Raw genomic sequence first — 18,688 nt, 5'->3', positions numbered from 1 at the left:
AAATCTCACTGACATCCACTACATGGCAAAGTGTCTGGAAGAGGAACTGTTTCCTAGGACAGTTCTGTACTTAGAGGAACAGAGCCTGGACTCTGAGACTTCCTGGGCTGCCCGGAACAGCCGTACATAAAAATCCCTGTCATGAGAAAATTAGAAAAAGTGAATATTTGAATAAAGACTTTGGCCGTCTAGAGGCAATAATGCTGGATGGTCATTCCAATATTGCAATGATGCGGGCAAGAGGTTCTTGTTTCTCCCTCTGCATTCTTACTTCTCTAGCCAGCATCCAGATAAGAAGTAGTTGGTGCCCTAAAACGTCTCTCGGCAAACGTGAGAAGGCTGCTGAAGCCTGTGGCCCCTCATTGTGAAACAAGAGGGTGGCTCACGGGCACGCTCTGGAGATGCACACCTGAATTTGTTTGGCCGAAGCCTGAGCTCTGTTGCTCCAGTATTTAACCAGAGATTTGGTGAAGCTGTCGAGTTGTCTACTGCATAAAACTTACTCCACGTAACAGCTACCACTCTGCCCCAGAAGGAGCCCTAGATTCACCACACCCTTCCTTTTCCTGGAGCAGACTTGCCCTCCCTATATACAGGCAGAACTGTGGTTGTGCTGTGCTGTAGCTGCACGCCAGAAGGCTGGGACGGTGACCTACTCGGTGGACGAGGAAAGGAGAGCAGGGTGCGAGGCAGGAGGTGAGGGGGAAGGAGGAAGCAGAGGTCGGGGAGCTCTGGTGGGGTGTCTGATTTTTCTGGAGTGCCTGTTGAGGCAGGCAGTGAAGCTCAGGGCTTGGACCAGAGAGAGGGGAAAGCGAGGGAGCCACTGAGAGACATACGGGATTAGACATGGAGACAGGAGAGGCGCTTGGGGCAGGGTATTGACTTAAGCATCAGAGAACCTCAAACTTGAGCTTTTGTCAGCACAGTTGGCTAGCAGCCAACTGGGTAAAATACTGCCTTTACAGGAACCCCAGAGAGCTTGACAGGGAGCTAGGGAGCGCTCCGAGAGCCTCCTGTTCAGGGAGCCTGGCACAGCCGGATTGCTGAGCCTGGGGCCAGGCAGCAGTGGAATGTCACCGCTACAACAAAAGTTTGTCTGCATCTTGGAAGAAGACACAGTCTCCACAGCTGTTCAGTTTACTTTGGCCAATGGCCATGAAAACTCCATACCAGAACTGAACCACATGGGGTTCTTAAACGTTTTATGTTGTTGTTGTTTCTGACTTTTCAAAAAATGAGTCAAACTCGTACAAAACCAGTCTGGAGATACGGAAAATCTGCTCCCCAGGTACAGAGAGGTGTGCGAATCCAGCAAAATTTTCTCAGGTTCTTTCTCTGATGGTATAAACAGTTCTTCTCACTCACTTAACTAGAAGTAAATTCAGAGAGGCACCTAGTGTAAAGAACAGTAGCTCCTGTGGCTGGAAGCCACATCCTTTCTCAGTACCTGGAATGTCGCGGTTCCTTTTGTTTCTGATCCTTTTGTTTTGTCTTGCCTTCTGTCGCGGTCACTGCACCCTTCAAATGAGTTTTTTGAACTCCAGAATTGTTTTTATTAAAATGGCAGAATGGAGAAACTAACCCTGGTAGAAAAGGAGTGCTGCTGCTTCAGAAGACTAGAAGTAGCCTTGCTTCGCCAAGTTATTAAAATACTTTTCCAACTGCTGAATATAAAGTCTGATCTGTATTCCATACACACCACCAATTACTTGTGAAGCACGCTCAACTGGTTTTGTACTTGTTGTTTTATTCTTCATTAAAAAGTTCCAAAACTACTCACAATCCTGGAAATAAGATCTTGTGATTTCATCTTTTTCTATTTAGTAAAAGTTTAGCTTTTTTGTTCTAATGGAGTTTAACTTCGTACTACTTCATCATATGCGATGGTAACCCTTCCCTGGGAACTGTGCTGCTTTATTAACTGTCAGAGATCCAGACAGAGGGGCTCATTGTTTCTGGTGCATGCCCTGCCTTAAAACTTAGATGCCACTGACTACTTTTTTTTTTTTTTTTTTTTTAAGTTGTGTTTCTATTCAGTTCTACCTTTTTTAATTTCTGAGAGTTTGATTTCACAAGGCTAAGTGTTCTTCTAACTTTGGTTTGGAATAAAGTGTTTAGTTTCTACTAAGCGCAGGCTGCATTCTTCTCTGACCGCTTTTTTATTTTTTAGCTATGCTCGACAGTGAGGCAAAACACCTGCTACTACTTGCCTTGCAGAGAAATTGAAGATATTTAACCATATCCTTCTTAAACACTGGGTGAAGTGTATACATGCTGCCAAAAGTGTCCACGAACACGCTTTGGAATTATCCCCACTCCTTGAAATGACAAAATACTGCCTTGTCCATCCATCACTGGAGTTATTCACATTTGCTCTCTCTAGCCTGCTTGACCAGGCTTTTGTCTTGGCAGTAAGAGAATGTTTCTTTCAACTTACGCCATGATTACAAAAGAAAGTAAATGTTTAGAGAGGAAAAAGCACCAAAAATACTGCAGGATTCTTTTTTTTTACTTATCAATAATAATTAAAAGACAAATAGCGTGTTTGATGCCATGTCTAAATATACAGCACTTATTCCCTTACATTAGCATAACAGTATTCTTGCCAGTACTGTATTTCATTTCATTAGCTATTTTATTACTAACTATACAGCAAGGTTATACGCCAGATCAAATAATAATGCTGTAATGCTGCCTTTCCTCTGGTAAAAAAAGTAGGGGGAGTAAATGCAACAGCGAGAGAAGTTTCAATACAAACCCTCCACTGAAGGAAGAAACTTTTCACTAGCCCTACAGTGAACTATGAAGAGCTGGCTCATGAAAGCCAATCACATATGGATTTAGCTAATTACTGTGATTTACTCAATTCCTGCCATTTCAAAACACCTGAGGTTCTATCACAGACAGCATTCTACTACAGTTTCTCACTGGAGTTACTTCTGTTGTATGGATGCTTCATCTGCATCTTTTTTAAAAAACAAAAAGGCTTGACAAGCAAGGTTCTATTGCCTCACAAACAAATGAGAACATTCGGGCAGCTCAAGTTCGCTGCTGATGCACGTAAGAAGCTTTAAATTAAATAATTCTAAATATTTATGGCAGGAAGGTCTAACCTACTGAAACTTATAAGAAACTTGAGTTCCACATTCATTTTGCATGCATTTTATATGTATTTATTCCTTCTATCCTTGCTATAAGACAGGAATAATTTCCCATCTATGATTAGATTTTAATATTTTTACAGATGTCCACTGGTTTCATCTATCTTAACATAAGAATATCATTCCCTCCTTTGCCATAGATCAGGATTGCTTCTTTTTCACTAATTTATTTTGCTAAATATAAAAAAATAATCCAATGTTAAGATTGCAAAATTGTTCAAAATCGGGAAAAGTAAAAATGAACTCCATTACATTGCCCATTTTGTACATTTCCCGTTGCATTTTCTTATGATTCAGAGAGCGACAGCGCACTGTGCATTTATGAGAGAAAGAATAAATGGCCCTTACGTGGTAGGTTGCAAAGTTAATAGTGGGTCTGAGGTTTAGACCCAAACTGACTACTTTTGAAACCCAACTAATAACAGCAAATCAATGGGAATGCATTATTGTAACTGGTCTCACCTTCACACGTTCGGCCATTTGCAGACACAGAAAAGCCCCGCTCACATACGCACTGGTAGGAACCATCCGTGTTTAGACACTCCCCGTGAGGTGAGCAGAGGTCAGATCTCTCACATTCATTGATATCTGAAAACACAGAGACATTAATAGCTTTGCAAATCATCATACCCTTAATATTAAGCCAAAGTTCAATTAGTCTTAAAAGCAGCTTTTATTTCCACCAGCTATGTAAACACAGTTCGTTTTCCAGAGTAACCAAATCTTCTGGGATCATTCTTAAACTCTGTGTAGGCATCAGTATGTTCTGCTGCATCATACTCTCACTGTATCGCTCTCTGCAGTGAGGATGAGCAGATGAGAGTGATTTGTGAGGTATCAGTATAAGCTCTGTACTAGCCAGCATTTCTTCTGTACGAGGGGAATTCTCAGACGGTTCCATCTCACTGCTTTTTGATTGCTGCATACTGGTCAGCTTGTACATCTGGCTCCACATGTTACCAGCAGGTCTGGAGTTGCGTTTTTTCCCAGTGGGCTGATTTTAGACAGTTTAATGCCAAACGCTCTTTTTTGCTGATAGGGAATGGGAATGGTCCCAAAAGGTTGCTATATAAGAGTCTGTCATCGCTTTTTTTTGTTTTTAAACTTAGAAAACATTTTTCAAACACTGCCTTTCAAACTTGTGAATCTGAAAACCAAGCATTTCTTCTGATTGGTATCTCATCCTAAGAACAAAACCTGCCATCAGAACTTAAGGACGGCAACCATTCAGTAAGGTGGTACCACTTTCACATGAATTACCACTCGCATTGTAATTGCACTCTCACATTTTGCTTTACAGAAACCTATTAAGATGTTTTCAGTACCATGCTGAGATCAAACACAAATTTAGAAACAAAACTTACACACGTGGCTCATTCATCCGTCATCACAGATAGCAGAATTTCTTATTCTTAACTGTGTCTTTTGTTCTTAGATTCTGGCCATTGTTACAGCCATACAAAATGCATTAAGGTAGATACTAATTTTGATGGACTACAGAAATTATGATTTCAATACCACCACTTTAAGACCCATCACATCCCTATAGAATTTTCTTTAAATACAAACTGATTCAGTTCTGTGTGTAAACCTTCCCAGTCAGTGTCCTGAAGTCACAGCACATATGCGGAAAGAACAGAGGCAGCTTGGGGAAGGATAGTATCTGTATGAGGTGCGCAGGGAAACATCAGTGCGCTTCACGCAACACCCACATGTATAAAGTTTTCTTGGAATTCATAGTAAATGCCGACCGATGACACACTTCCTGAAGCTCCCTGAGAGTCAGGGAAGGTGGGAGATCCGCGACGACAAGGATAGTACGGTACCTTCTCAGGACCCGCACTGTTCTCGAGACTAAGCTGTCAGTTTCTTAAAACTGCCAGAAAAATACTGGAAACCAAACCAGCTGATTACGTCAGGCAGAATGATGTACCAAAAGACAGGAAAGCAAAATTAACAATGTTGGGGAAATTGAGTAATTCATCTGAAAAAGCAAACTGCACACTTTCTAATGTTTTGGACTCTTTTCAATTTTGCTCTTTACCAGAACGCATGTTCCTAATTTCTAGTCTAGTCCACATTCAACTTGCAGACACTGCAGTCTGATAAAGTCGCCAGTTTAATTCAATAGCTCTCTACTTTCAATTATGGTTTCCTTTGAACATAATAAGGCTATGATCAAGTCACCTCATTTTTTATTTTTATTTTTTTCTCTAAACAAAATCAACAGCTTAAAAGCATTCAATCCTTTTCCCCCCAGGCCATCAGCTTTTTTGGGTTCATCTCTGACTCTCTTCAGCTAATCAACATCCATTTTGAATTGTGGGCACCAGGATGTCAGTGTACAAAAATGTGCCAAGAGGAGCTGTATGAGTGCAAAATGGAGGTAAGACACACTTGCGTACTCCTGCTGGATATTCTGATTTTTTTTTTCAATCTTCTGGGGAGTGCATTAGTCCTACTGACAACAAGGTTGCGCTGGATGCTCATATTCAGCTGTCTCTGACCCCTAAATGCTTCTCAGCAACTGCACCCCAGAAGGAAGTCCACTACCTCACAAGCATGACTGAGATTTCTTCTTCAGTACAGAAGTGGATATACTGAAATGCACATTGTTTGCTTATACCAGTATACCATGTGATCAAGGTCATTCTGCCCTAGTGGCCTATTATCTGGATCTTTTATCATGCCCCTAATCTCACCAGGTAAATTCTCTCAAAAATTGTATGTTTTTTTCTTGCTATTACAGAACTCTGATAGAACTAGCTTTCAATCATTTAAAAATGTCTCAGTTTATCTGCTGCTTAAAATATTTTGAAGGTACTGTTGAAATGCAAAGAAGTCATCATTTATGATACAAGTATGGCTAGTTTTGATCAGTACAAAATACGGGCCAAGAAAATATATTGAAGACTTCCATCTTTGACAAATAAAAATTCTACTATTGCATCCTGCAACAGCTTAACAACAAGCAGTCAACAAAGTAAAAGTCTAACCATACTTAATTCTGCTGGTCAGAGACCTCCCTTTATGTTCTTTCACCGTGTCCACTCCTTTGCTATTCTAGCTTGTCAGTATTCCGTATATCAGCTCCTCCTTTCTTCCTTCCATTTGTTTTGATATTGATCTATCTATTTCTCAAGCAGTTTCACTCCCCTCTACAGCAACTTGTTATTTTTCAGAGCTGGTGGTCTTCTTAAGTGTGGTGCTCTCACCTGAAATTATTTCCAATTTTCATTCACATTTTTCTGTTAAAAATACTCTGTGTCCCTTAGCTGGCTCACAAGTGCTTTCAGTTTTATTATATTTATTCATTTAAAACACGAAGTTGATATAGTACTACTTTACATAGTGGAGTGGTATCAAAGCTGGCATTGATTTATAGCTTATGATCAATTCTCTTTTCCCTGCTAAAGCAAGGTCTACTTATAGCACTTCTGTATGTTAAACACCTCATTTTCTGAATTAGAAGGCAGTCACATAGAATACTCAGAACTTTTACTGTTGGTCACAAAATCTTCAACATCGATCAGCTAGAATACAGTCTCTCAGCTCAAGCCTAAGTGGTGCATAAGAGAGCAGCCAAAGCAAAGTCCAGTCCCCTGGTCCTCCCGCCATGCAGAGCACAAACATGCTATCACTTCCCAGCTGTAATACCATGGTTCTCGTTTCATGAAAATGGAGAGCAAAAGGGAGCAGCGAGGCACGCCTGGATGTTGTGCCAACGTGGAGTTGGGTTCATTCACAACTAAAAGCTGGGAAATATTTTTCTGGGTTTGGCAATGCTGACTCAGCCTCAGATAACACGTTCTCTTCCCTCCCCACCCATCTTCCACAAAGTACTGCAAGCATTCCAGATGTGAGAGAGGTTTATCTGATGTGACGTGACACTAACTATACTGCTCTTCCTGTTATACCACGGGTTCACAAACACAGAAGGTTCTGTCAAATGTTTCCAGGTTTCGGGAAAACGCAGCACTGTATCTCTGTTAGTTCTAATATAGATTCTCTTTCAAGTCAGGAAGGCTGAGATTTCAGCCTCTTGAAATAATTTCTCAGCATATATTTACAGAGAGCCACATAAAATCAGTAAGAAAGTACTAGAAATGACAAATTAAACGACTTTATCTTCCTTAGCATGATGCCACATTTGTAGTAATGATCCAGGTATATTTTTATAGTTATTTCATACCTTGACATCCCCTATTTGCTATCTGCTGGAAACCATCTGGACAAGTGCATTTGTAAGACCCATCAGTATTCATGCAGTTTCCTCTGAGGCAAATATCACTGTCTTGAAGGCATTCATCAACATCTGAAATAAAAATGTAATTGTATTGAATGGTGTAAAAACTGGTGAAACTTCTAATAGCGATACTTTGAAACTAATGTAGCAACTTGAAGCTACCATGCCCTTTAATAACAGCATGCATGTGTGGAAATCCAGTTTGCTACACTTTAGAGTGTCCTTTTAATTTCCCTTTCATCATATCATCAAAATTCTATTTCTAGAGAGCTTTAAAACTTGAGTTTGTATGTCATTTATTCCTAGCAAATATATCTAACATGCCATCTGCATCTCTCATGAAAGCTACCACAACAGAACTTCATACCACTCTCTACCCTGCTGTAACAGTGACTGCGGTGCTACAGCAATGCAGTTAAAAAGAGTGCCAAGCAGCTATGTGTTTAAAAGACAGGTACAAAAAATACCTACTAATGCAAATTTGTACTTTCCAATCTGCATCTTTGGGCATGTTTAGACGACTACACAGAGATCCCTGGGTGGGAAGTGACCTTACTCAGACATCCCCCAGAGTATGGGCAAGCCCAAGCACAGCCAGTGTGTCACCCCAGAGGAGGTTCTTCTCCGCAGGCTACTCACAAAACTGCCACGTGGACAGGAGGCCTGTAGGACAGGGATCGCACTGTGTGTACTGCCGTGCTAGCAGTTACTTTTGCATGCAGTTCATGTGATGCAGTACACCATTTCGCAGGCTTAGCAGCTTGGACATGAAGCTTTTGCACAGTGCTGCACCCAAGCCATAAACCCAGCTGGAGTCAAGGCACTAGCTCCCAGCTGCCTACACAGCAAATTCCCAGCATCAAGCCTCGGGCTTGTAGACTCTGCCCTCGTGTCTTGACATCCATGGGATAAACATGCTGATGGACACGTAACAGGACAAGTTTCAGGACGCAAACTAGATACAGAGTAATCAAATATTTCAAGAACAGGACACTGGCATTGTCTCTACCTAGTGGCTTGTCTTCCTCTTTCTTTCAAAGGGCTTCAAGGCAACCCAATGGAGGAAAGAGCACAGCTACTGTGGGTGCAGGATGAACTCGGCTAGTGCCTACATTCCTGTGATATTACAAGGTTTTGTTTCACTACAGCTAAAGATCACAAGGTGTTTGATGACTGTGCCTCTAAGTTTTAAAGGCAAACAGCAAACGAAAGAGTCAAAAGAAGCATCTCATAAGCAACTTTCCCTTGCCTCCACAGTGCCCTGCCTTGTAATTCACTGAGCCTATTGCTCTGATAATGTTGATAGTTTCCTTTGAAAAACAGTTATCAAAGACTTTTTCCACTGCCTCTGATTATTCTGATTTCTTAAGCATGAATTCTAGCTGATTAGAATTACAACTTTTTCCTGTGTTGCAGGAATGAATAACAATTGTATTTAAAAAAAGAGGACATGACCTCACTTCTACACTTATCTCTGGAAAGCCCACACTACATGAGAGTACAAATATCGTTGGGATTTAATCTATTTGATAAAAATAAGAAATAGGGGTAGCTTTCTTACATGAATGAATGTTATTGCAGATAAAAAAGCACTTAATGCTGACAAAGTTGTGACCTTTTGATAACCACATGTTTTATAATAATTTTCAACTGAGAAATAAACTGTGGTTTATTTAAAACAGCAATTAATTTTGACAAGGAGCATGAGAAAAAATTAATGACTCCCTTGGGCTGAGTTAATGCCAAGTCTCACAACAAGAAGGCTTCTTCTGCCAAGTCCAGTCAAAATGCATTATTATCCATATAGGATGCAAACCTCTTCTTCTCTATTGAATCTTCACAGGTCCTATGGTTGCTGCACAAGAACCTCCAGAAAAATCAGACAGTAACTCGTGCTTGAGATGTTCAGTGCTTTTTACCATCCTTTACACGCGCATGTCTTCAGCATTTTGGCTACCAAAATCTCTGATGGCTCCTAAGAGAACACTGGAGCCTCCTAGGCTTCAGATTGACTTTTCCAGTAATCCCAGTTCTTTGAGACATACAGTCTGTAAGTCAGCTGGTACATGTTCATACTGCCTGTCAGTTGAGACAAGGCCACAGGTGCGCTCACAGTTTGTGTTCCCTCATATTCAGAGCAACAGAGAGCAGAAAGTCTCAGTGTCTCTCCATCTCAAGAAAAATACGCTGAATGAGAGTAAGGCAGAAAGACTGACTGGCACAGGCTGTTTGAAGAGATGTTTGGAATCGCATCTGCTGAAGCCTGCTCAGAGTAGGTTAGATGAGTCTATTCTGCCTTCCGGAGGCAGGAAGGACCAGTGATCTCTTCCACCACATTTTTCTTTGATTCTTGACACAGTTAGCTCTGCATCTGTTGCGACTCATGAAGATCTTGAAACCTGGTGACAGCAAAATTCTTTGACACAAGTTTCTAGCGCCTTGCATCAGCCCACATTTCTTGAAGCTGATGCAAGCGATGCTGTGTTCTGGTTTCAGCTGGGATGGAGTTAATTATCTTAGGAGCTAGTAGGTGCTGTGTTTTGGCTGTGATGTGAGACTTTTCCTCAGGCCTTGTTAGTAAAAAGGAATTGGGAGGCGGCACAGCCAGGTCAGCTGACCTGAACTAGCCAAAGCGGTGTTCCATACCACAGGACGTCAGGGCTGGTATATATACCCGGGGGTTGGCCGGGGCAGGCAGCTCGTTCCTTGGGGACTGGCTGGGCACTGATCAGCAGGTGGTGAGCAGTTGCATTGTGCACCATGTGTTCCCTTCTTCCTTTCCCTCTGGATTTTATTCTTTCCCTTCCCCTTTTCATTATTACCATTATTGTCATCATAGTTATTATTGTTCTTTCATTTTTATTCTATCTAAATTATTAAATTGTTCTTACCTCAGCCCTCAAGTTTTACATTCCTTTCCAACTCTTCTCCCCATCCCTCGGGGTGAGGCGGGAGCAAGTGAGTGGCTCTGTGGTACTTAGTTACCAGCTGGGGTTAAAGCACAACATGCTGGTATTCACCAGGAACTCTGAGAAGATTGTGCTGAGTTCTTCTATGACCAGATTCTCCAAACAGGTCAGTACCAAAGAGTATCAGTGTGCTGAGGAGATTTTATAAGATATCCGTATTCCTTGGTGGTGAGAATTTCAAGAGATGCTGTCACTCATTAAATGTGGACAATCCAGTATCATCGTTGATGATAAAGCCTAGTCTGATGTTGCAGGTTTCTCTTGAGAAGACAGCATGTGCTTGGCTCAGGGGGAACTGCTCTTCTACCTAGAATACTTGGAGTGAAGGATTCCTGACTTACTGCTGTGGGGGAGAAAGTGGGAATGGCCTTCTAGAGCGCTGGGCGCAGGATAACCGAGCAGCAGAACACGATTGGGTAGAACAGCAGTAAGAAGGTTCATTTTCTGTGGCATCAGCAGCTACATAAAGCACACCAGACTGGAAAGCTTTTATGTGCTAATACCACATTTATGGTATGGTGAAACCTTAACTGAGAGTTCCCCCCCACCCCAGGGTGAGACAAGGAAACGACAGAGGTACAATCTTTTCTGGAATTCACTAGGAAGTAATCTCACAAGCTCAAGGTGACCATGAGTAGTGCGGTAGACTTACCGTATCAAGTAGTATAGCCAACAATGGAGAAGAGGGAGTAGCTTTGAAATAATTAATTAAAATAAAATCTGTTTGCCAATTAGTGGACAATTAAATTGTTCTACTTGAAAGATAATATAATGTTTATGTTTTCTATAACACAGCATTTCTCCCTACATTTACTGTCCATCTTCCACCTCTTATTTTTCTTTTAACAAGCTCAGTATATAGACTGCATTCTAAGACAGTGAAAGCTGTGGGCTCCAGCAGATCCCCTTGGAGCTCATCTTATACTACATATTTTCTCCTGCCAGTGCACATGTGGATTGTGGTGGCTGGCTACAGGTTCCCAAAACCAGCTGGAGAAGAAGTTTTAACTTAGTAGGCCCCTGTCTGCTGGCAGAAGCTTTTGTAATACAGAATCCCTGTGTCAGAACTTGAGCAACAAGGTTTGGCAACACTTAATTGTTTTTGGTAACGATGTCAGCTGCTCTCCCAATCTTACTGTTGAGAACACATGTGCTGATTTCTTGTACGTGGAACGATGACAGGGACTATTTCTAAGAATCCATTAAATATGTGGCTGTGTAGGTGGGGACTGTTGAATGGTTGACAGTAAAGTATAGAGAAAGAAAGAGGACCAATATATGTTTCTGCCCCGTTCTCAAAAGTGTTCATGCCTATAGCTGAAATACTTAAGATCTAATTGAAAAAAATGAATCAGTAGCTTATGTCTACAAGCTTACCTTCACACTGATCTCCAGTAGATGACAATGTGTAGCCTTGGCTACAAATACATCTAAAAGACCCTTCTGTGTTCCTGCAGCGTCCATTCATACAGAGTGATCGGCGCTGGCATTCATCTATATCTGTAGCAAAAGAGACAGCGAAAACATAACACATCTGAAAATACCAATTACTAATCAAACGGTGCAATATCAGAGCAGAGTGTCAGTATCCAGTCTTCTTCTAGGTCTTATTAACAAATGTGTACAGTCAATATGATGCATAAAAATATGTGAAATTGCAGACTGGATGTTTTCCTTGAGATGACTGCATTCAGCATTCTCTCCTGTAGTGTTAATATATCCCTCAATGCACAAACGGGTACACACAGACACACAAGTACACACACATGCTGCTTGACAGCTGCTTTTGTTTCTTTTATATCTGGCAAAGGTAAAGCCAACCACTCCAGTGAATCAGCAAAACCCACAAAATACTTTCCAGCAGGATCACCACCTTTAAACAGGGTGTGGTTTTGAGAGGCACAGGGACAGGCTGTTCCTCTATTGAATTGTACCTTAAGGCTCCTTTAAATGCTTGCCTTGTAACAGTATTAATCCTGTAAGTATGGGGCAACATCTCTTTGCTTCCACAGCCACTGCTAATCCCTCAGCACTTCAGTTCTCATAAACTGGGGTCAGCCTGGGTTAACTAAAGGACTTGAACATCAAACTTAAATTTTCCTATGAAAAACTCAGAATATTGGAGAGGAGTGTCACTTTGAATTCAGAACATAGCACATGTCTTGTTTGAGCTGGGAAGCCTGTTTTCCCTCCCTTATTTATAAAATACTCATTAAAGAACAGTAATTAAATTGATACGGTAGGTTCTTACTCACTTCTAAGACAGGCACAGCTGAATGTCTTTCTGAAAACATACTCCAATTCAAACAGGACAGAGTTACTCAATGAGGTTTTTCAGATCTATGTTATGGCTACATAGTCTGACCTCTGGAGTAATGGTCCCTTGTGACCACAGAAATGTTGAATTTAAGGATCACCGAAATCTGTGGGGCTGCATGAAGCATCTGGGCACGTGTATGGGTCCTTACTTTAGAAGGGTGCACTTTAAGAAGAACAGTCTGCACATGCCAGCGCGGCTTGGCAAGGGCCTTTTTCCATGAAAGGCTCAGAGGAAGCAGCAAACTTTGTCTACATACTTTCCCCAAGGCCAAATGTGCTGTGTGTCCGGGACAGCACATTTAACTCACTCAAAACACTTAACTTACACTGATGTTTTGTTTCAAACTTCCTGAGAAATTAATGTGAACGATCATTCAGTTTTACTGTATTATTTTTAGCACTCAGAAGTCTGAAAGTGTTTGGTGCTATAGAGACAAACTTAGGGAAGGGTAGGGGGAAAGGAAAAGAAGAAAAACCAACATCTGAAAAGTAATGTTCAGGTTTCTGTGTGCTTCCACAGCTTGGAGGCATTCCCCCTGATTTTCACCTTTAGGGAGAAGTTTCCAGAAGTCCCCTCTCCCTAAAGAGAGGGGCATTTATACCTCCTGTACACACCCTAGGTTCTCTCTCAGACTGCTCTGCTCTGACTTCAGACCTAATTTTGATCCACTGGAGCAATCCTGATGGGAATTTTAGATGTAGAAGAAATGTAGTGCCTGACACTTTGGAGGTACAGGTACTGTTCTTAGAAATACACCACCAAACTCTCTCTCTCCTGGATGTGCTACTTGAAATGCTGTGACACAAATGCAGCCATCAGCTCTGTTAACCGATGCTGCTGGGTTCCAGGAGGGTGCAGCCTGGGTTTTTTGGTTCCACTCACCAGCACGAAAGAAAGAAAGAAAAAAAAAAAAAAAAAGACAGAAAGAAAAGCAGTTAAGGCAGCTGTCCTGGTTTCAGCTGGGATAGAGTTAGTTTTCTTCTTAGTAGCTGGTGCAGTGCTGTGTTTTGGCTCTGATGTGAGAACAATGTTGATAGCACACTGAGGTTTTTAGTTGTTGCTGGGTGATGTTTATACTACATCAAGGACTTTTGAGTTTCTCACAGGCCCTACCAGTGACAGGGCTGGAGGGGCACGGGAAATCGGGAGGGGACACAGCCAGGACAGCTGACCCAAACTAGCCAAAGGGGTATTCCATACCATATGACGTCACGCTGAGTATATAAACTGGGGCAAGGAGAAGGAAAGGGGGGGGGATATGGCATTATGATGTTTGTCTTCCTGAGAACCATTACGTGTGATAGAGCCCAGCTTTCCTGGGGATGGCTGAGCACCTGCCTGCCCATGGGAAGTGGTGAATTAATTCGTTGTTTCGCTTTGCTTGCATGTGCAGCTTTTGCTTTACCTATAAAATTTTATCTTAACTCTCGAATTTTACATTCCTTTCTGATTCTTCTCCCCATCCCTCTGGGTGAGGGGGAGAGAGCGAGCAGCTGCGTGGTGGTTGGTTGCCGGCTGGGGTTAAATCATGACAGCAGCGAAAGCCACTGTCCCCAAACTCCCAAAATGACAGAAATGCCATGGGTTTTGCAGAAATGGCAATTTAGCAATGGAAATATTACTGTATGGTCTTGATTTGCTTTATAGCAAATGTTAAAATCTACAATGTGTCCGTGAAAGCCATAAAATAGAAATACATTTTCTTACTTTTTTGGTTATTTAGCTTCAGTGTTGTACATTTGTGGTCCTCCATTTAAAGGAATACTATTAGATGAAAAATATTATTCTAAAATATAAATGCAGCCTTCTGAATTGTAACCATACTCTTTCCTACCTTCACACTGATCCTCCGATGCAGAGAGTTTGAAACCTTGGCCACAAATACATCTGAAAGACCCCTCCATATTTTCACAACGTCCATTTGTACAGAGATTACCATACTGACATTCATCTATATCTGTAAATATAAAGAAAGTATAAGTGTGTGATTAACTTGGGTACAACCATCTTTCAGTTGAGCCTGGGAATTTTTTCAAGTTCTGCCATAAGCATGGTTAATACTCAGTTTTCCTGTATATTTTGACCTTGACAACTCTGCAGCAATTCTGATTTTAAAAATTTGAACCTGATTTGAACTTGAGCTGCCTGCTGCTTGAACACTCAACTATACTCAGTGCCTACATGACTAAAACAATGCTTTCGATCCCAGTCCTACAAGGACTGCAGTTTAGGCTAACAAACCTTCTTCTTCCTGTTTCTTGTCTTTTTTTAAATCGGGGTTGCACTATGAACTACCTGTGTCCACATCATCCTTATCTGAATAAGATTATTTTGCCCATGATTTTCCCACAGTAGCTTAAAGCAATGTAGCTTTAGTATAGAGAAGAGGTCAGCAAGTGCTGGCACATTCATTCTTGCATTACACAGATTTACTCTTAGGATATGTACCTGTGATAAAAGCAGTAGCAGCTGCTAGTACCTTATAACCGTTATCACGAATCCTTCTGCTACTGCAAGGAACAGTCCAGAAAAGTTGACAGAGCTCAGGCTGGCAAGACTGTGTTAGAAGCTATTCTCTCTGAAACTATTTTTTAAAGATGTGCTGTCAGAACCCCCCAATCTGCTGCCTCTGCTTATTTACCTGGGGCTTACATACAGGTCCTCGGGAACAAGCAGGTCCTCTCGGAAGCTAGAAGACACCTCAACCACATTTTCTGCTATTGAGTTTTTCCTGTTTTTTAAAGCTAGGTCAATTAATGTATAGGATTTAAAGGAGTTCTCCAGTGCATAACTAAAGACTACAGAACACATGTACATGTGAGACCTTCTCAGAGAACATTTTTCAAATTGACTTTAAAGGAGGCAGGCTCTAAAGGACTTAGCTGACATCTGAGGAATTTCAAGGGGATTTCTGCCCTTCATGCAGGTCCCTTTGTAAGGCTAATCTATACAGGCGACATGGAACTCCATTGGATTATGCCTTTAATAACAAAAGTTTTAAAAGGAAAATCTCTCTTCCTGGTCAAAAACCATCCTTTATTTACAGGAGGACTTGAAAGAAACTTATTTTCTATAAGCTAACCCATAGACACCTACTTTCATCATTCTCTGTAAGAACGGATTAACTAGATGGGCCATTCTCTTTAGCTAACATGAAATTTCTATGTCACTATTTATTAGTTTCAAGAATTCCTTCTGAATGCAATTTGTAGAAATCAACAAAGAAAAAAGTAAACATATAAACAAATAACACCTTTTGTTATAAATAGAGCCAGAATTAATTCAGTATTATAAAATAATCAATATTGTCTTTTTCCTAGGAGTCATTTTCATTTAAAGAATAAAAGATTAATTTTCAACTTTTATTTATTTATTTTGGCAATGTAGTTAACACAAAGCAGGTGTCCTTGTTTGTGTGGAAAAAGCTGTAATTTTTAGCTTCACTGATGCAGAAAAAGAATTACATCTTACTTGCTTTTATGTGCCAGAAATCATATTACTCTCAATTATTTTGTCTTTTGCCACCACAAAGCACACAAAAATCAATCAATAGAAAAGAGTAAAACTACTCATTATTTGAGGCACTTGAACTATTTAGGCAGCTGTAGCACAGGAAGAACTGGAAAAAGATAAGTGGTCTTTAAATCATCATCATAGCTCTTATTAGCTATTCTGAATATCTGCAGTAACTATTTTCCTCATATGTATTTATCATTCATGGCTTTTTATGAGCACCTGTACAATCTGACTTTGACAAAGCCCATCTCACCCCAGACACAAATGCAATCACCATTACTGTCCATATTTCAAATGACCTACAACTCTTGTTTCCTCACTCGAGCCTTTAAATCTGTAAACAAGATGCCTAGTTGCAGCCTGGCCAAGACCACAAAGCAGCATTCTCCCCAGAGATGACAGCACAGAACCACAGGTGCTCTGCCATGGTAGTTCAGCAGGTGAAACTGCTTACACCTTTCTGCAAGACTAATTTCTCAAATCCCTACTGTTGCAAGATGTGCTCACTCAACAAAACACCACCTTTGCTCTCAATGTGTATGATCGATGCTCTAATTCAAGAATTTGTTAAAACACAGAGAACCTAATTCAGCAGTCAGGCAAGCAAATTTCCAACTGAATAACCTCATTCTTACAGATTAAGTTCCATCTACTTATCTCCGAGCTTCTTGAAAACAAAGCCTGCAATATTTCTGATTTTTGGATGGGACTCAAAGATAAGAGACTTTCACATAAAGCCAGCAGAAAAGCATGGAACAGAACCTATATCTTAAGAGATGAAGTCCAGAGCTGTAACTGATTCTACTGAAGCTCCCTACAGTACAGCTAGAGGTATATGGATCAGCACTGCTGACCTCCGTACTAGTTTTGAAATCTTCTGATAGGGTCCTTGATGCTGTACAAGATGAGTATTGTTGTTAACCACATAGCTGCAAAATCCATCACAGTGATAAACATGAGGATGAAGTGGTCCAGAAAGTTTTGTCAATCTAATTTTTTTTATTTATTCAACACAGAGGAGTGTGCTCTAGATTCATGTACTACTTTACTGTCATTCTACATCATGATTTATCACTTTATTTGAATGTGCACATGTGGAGAAAGATGGAAAAAACTAGTGATTGCAAGTAAATTTAAAAAAATAATTATTTCAAATACTCCCTGTATGACAAATGCATTGAGGGACCTGGAACAGTAGTAATTTCAAGACAATGAGGGGGCAGGGTGTGCAGGTGCCATTTTTCATTTCTTTCAATATGCATCTCACACCGTATATACACATTTAATTGCAGTTTAGAAGGGAAAGTTTGAAGTGAAATGATTGACTTGCCTTTATGAAACAAAAATGGCTATGATCCTGGCTTTAAATCCTGGAAGATTACAGTATCAATAGCATCAAAGAACTGTAGAATTGTTACACTAGACTTTCTAGGGCACAAAGTACAGGCAGAGGAATGAGATGAGGTTAAAAAAAAATAATACTGAAAATGGCACTAGGGAAAAGCAGCAGAGCTGCAACTGACCTAAACTAACAGCAGAAACAAATAAGTTTATGGAACAGTGGACTTAAACACCCTTCATAGATAACTTGGAAAATATTTTCCTTTCCAGCATATTTAGATTGTACATTATTGCAAAACTACAGATTTAAGGCAAACTGTCTGCATTACACGTTCTAAAATGTGTATGGCTCATTTCCAACATGATATAAGTCTAGGACAGACAGAAAATGAAGACTGATCACATCATTAAAGATATGAAAGAGATGTCTAGGCTTAGAACATTTCATAAAACAAAGGAAAAAGGCAAACTACATGCAATAATACAAGGAAAAAAGTATCAGCAACTTGGAACCAAGACTTAGCCCTTACATGACTTAGTTCTCTTTGCAAATCTGAGCAGAGCAGCAACTTCTTTTCTTTCATTATGCTCTTACTGACCCAGTTAGCAAGAACGAAGGAAGTGAAAATTAAGCCATGGCATTTTGAACCAGGCTATTTATATACATAGGTATAGAAGTCAAGCTTGATATCAGGTAAGAATGCAAAATAAAGTCCACTTTAATTTTTTTAAAAAAGGAATTAATTAAGAGGAAACCTTTCTAACAAAGTGCATGTGCCACATTCTTTGGAAGGGCAGCAGGAATCCAGGCAGGTGGCAAGGAACAAAACAAAGATGAACATGGAGTAACGTGTGCTAAGTGAACCAAATTGGTTTGTTGTAAACATTTCATAGCTTGCTATAACTCCATTAAAATCTATGAAATCACCCAAGAAATACTTTCCTCCAAAATAAGTCAAATGACATGACCACATAATGCAGCTATAACATGCTGATAAATTTTAACAAGCAGATATGTTCAGACAGAATTAATTTGCTACAATATGCCTTCTTTAGGAAATAGGGTGGTTGAAAAAGGTGTAATCTAAACAGCAAAACTGGTGGCAAGGCTCTGTCAGCCACACCATACGTTTTT

General features: G+C 40.5%; 1 protein-coding gene across 9 annotated transcripts in view; it reads right to left on the bottom strand.

The window, feature by feature from the left end:
• Positions 1–18,688, bottom strand: part of LTBP1 (latent transforming growth factor beta binding protein 1) — a 216,738-nt gene that overhangs the window by 37,652 nt on the left and 160,398 nt on the right. For all 9 annotated transcript variants that reach the window (XM_037405594.1, XM_037405595.1, XM_037405590.1 and 6 more), the window contains 4 exons: positions 14,531–14,653; positions 11,754–11,876; positions 7,354–7,476; positions 3,624–3,749 (listed from right to left, as the gene is read on the bottom strand). In XM_037405594.1, the coding sequence (XP_037261491.1) occupies positions 3,624–3,749; positions 7,354–7,476; positions 11,754–11,876; positions 14,531–14,653 (495 nt within the window). The remainder of the gene's footprint in view (positions 1–3,623; positions 3,750–7,353; positions 7,477–11,753; positions 11,877–14,530; positions 14,654–18,688) is intronic.

Source organism: Falco rusticolus, chromosome 12 (assembly GCF_015220075.1).
Source record: "Falco rusticolus isolate bFalRus1 chromosome 12, bFalRus1.pri, whole genome shotgun sequence".
NCBI lineage: Eukaryota > Metazoa > Chordata > Aves > Falconiformes > Falconidae > Falco > Falco rusticolus.
The sequence above is the reverse complement of the archived record's forward strand: the minus strand, read 5'-3'. Positions and strand labels throughout refer to the sequence as shown.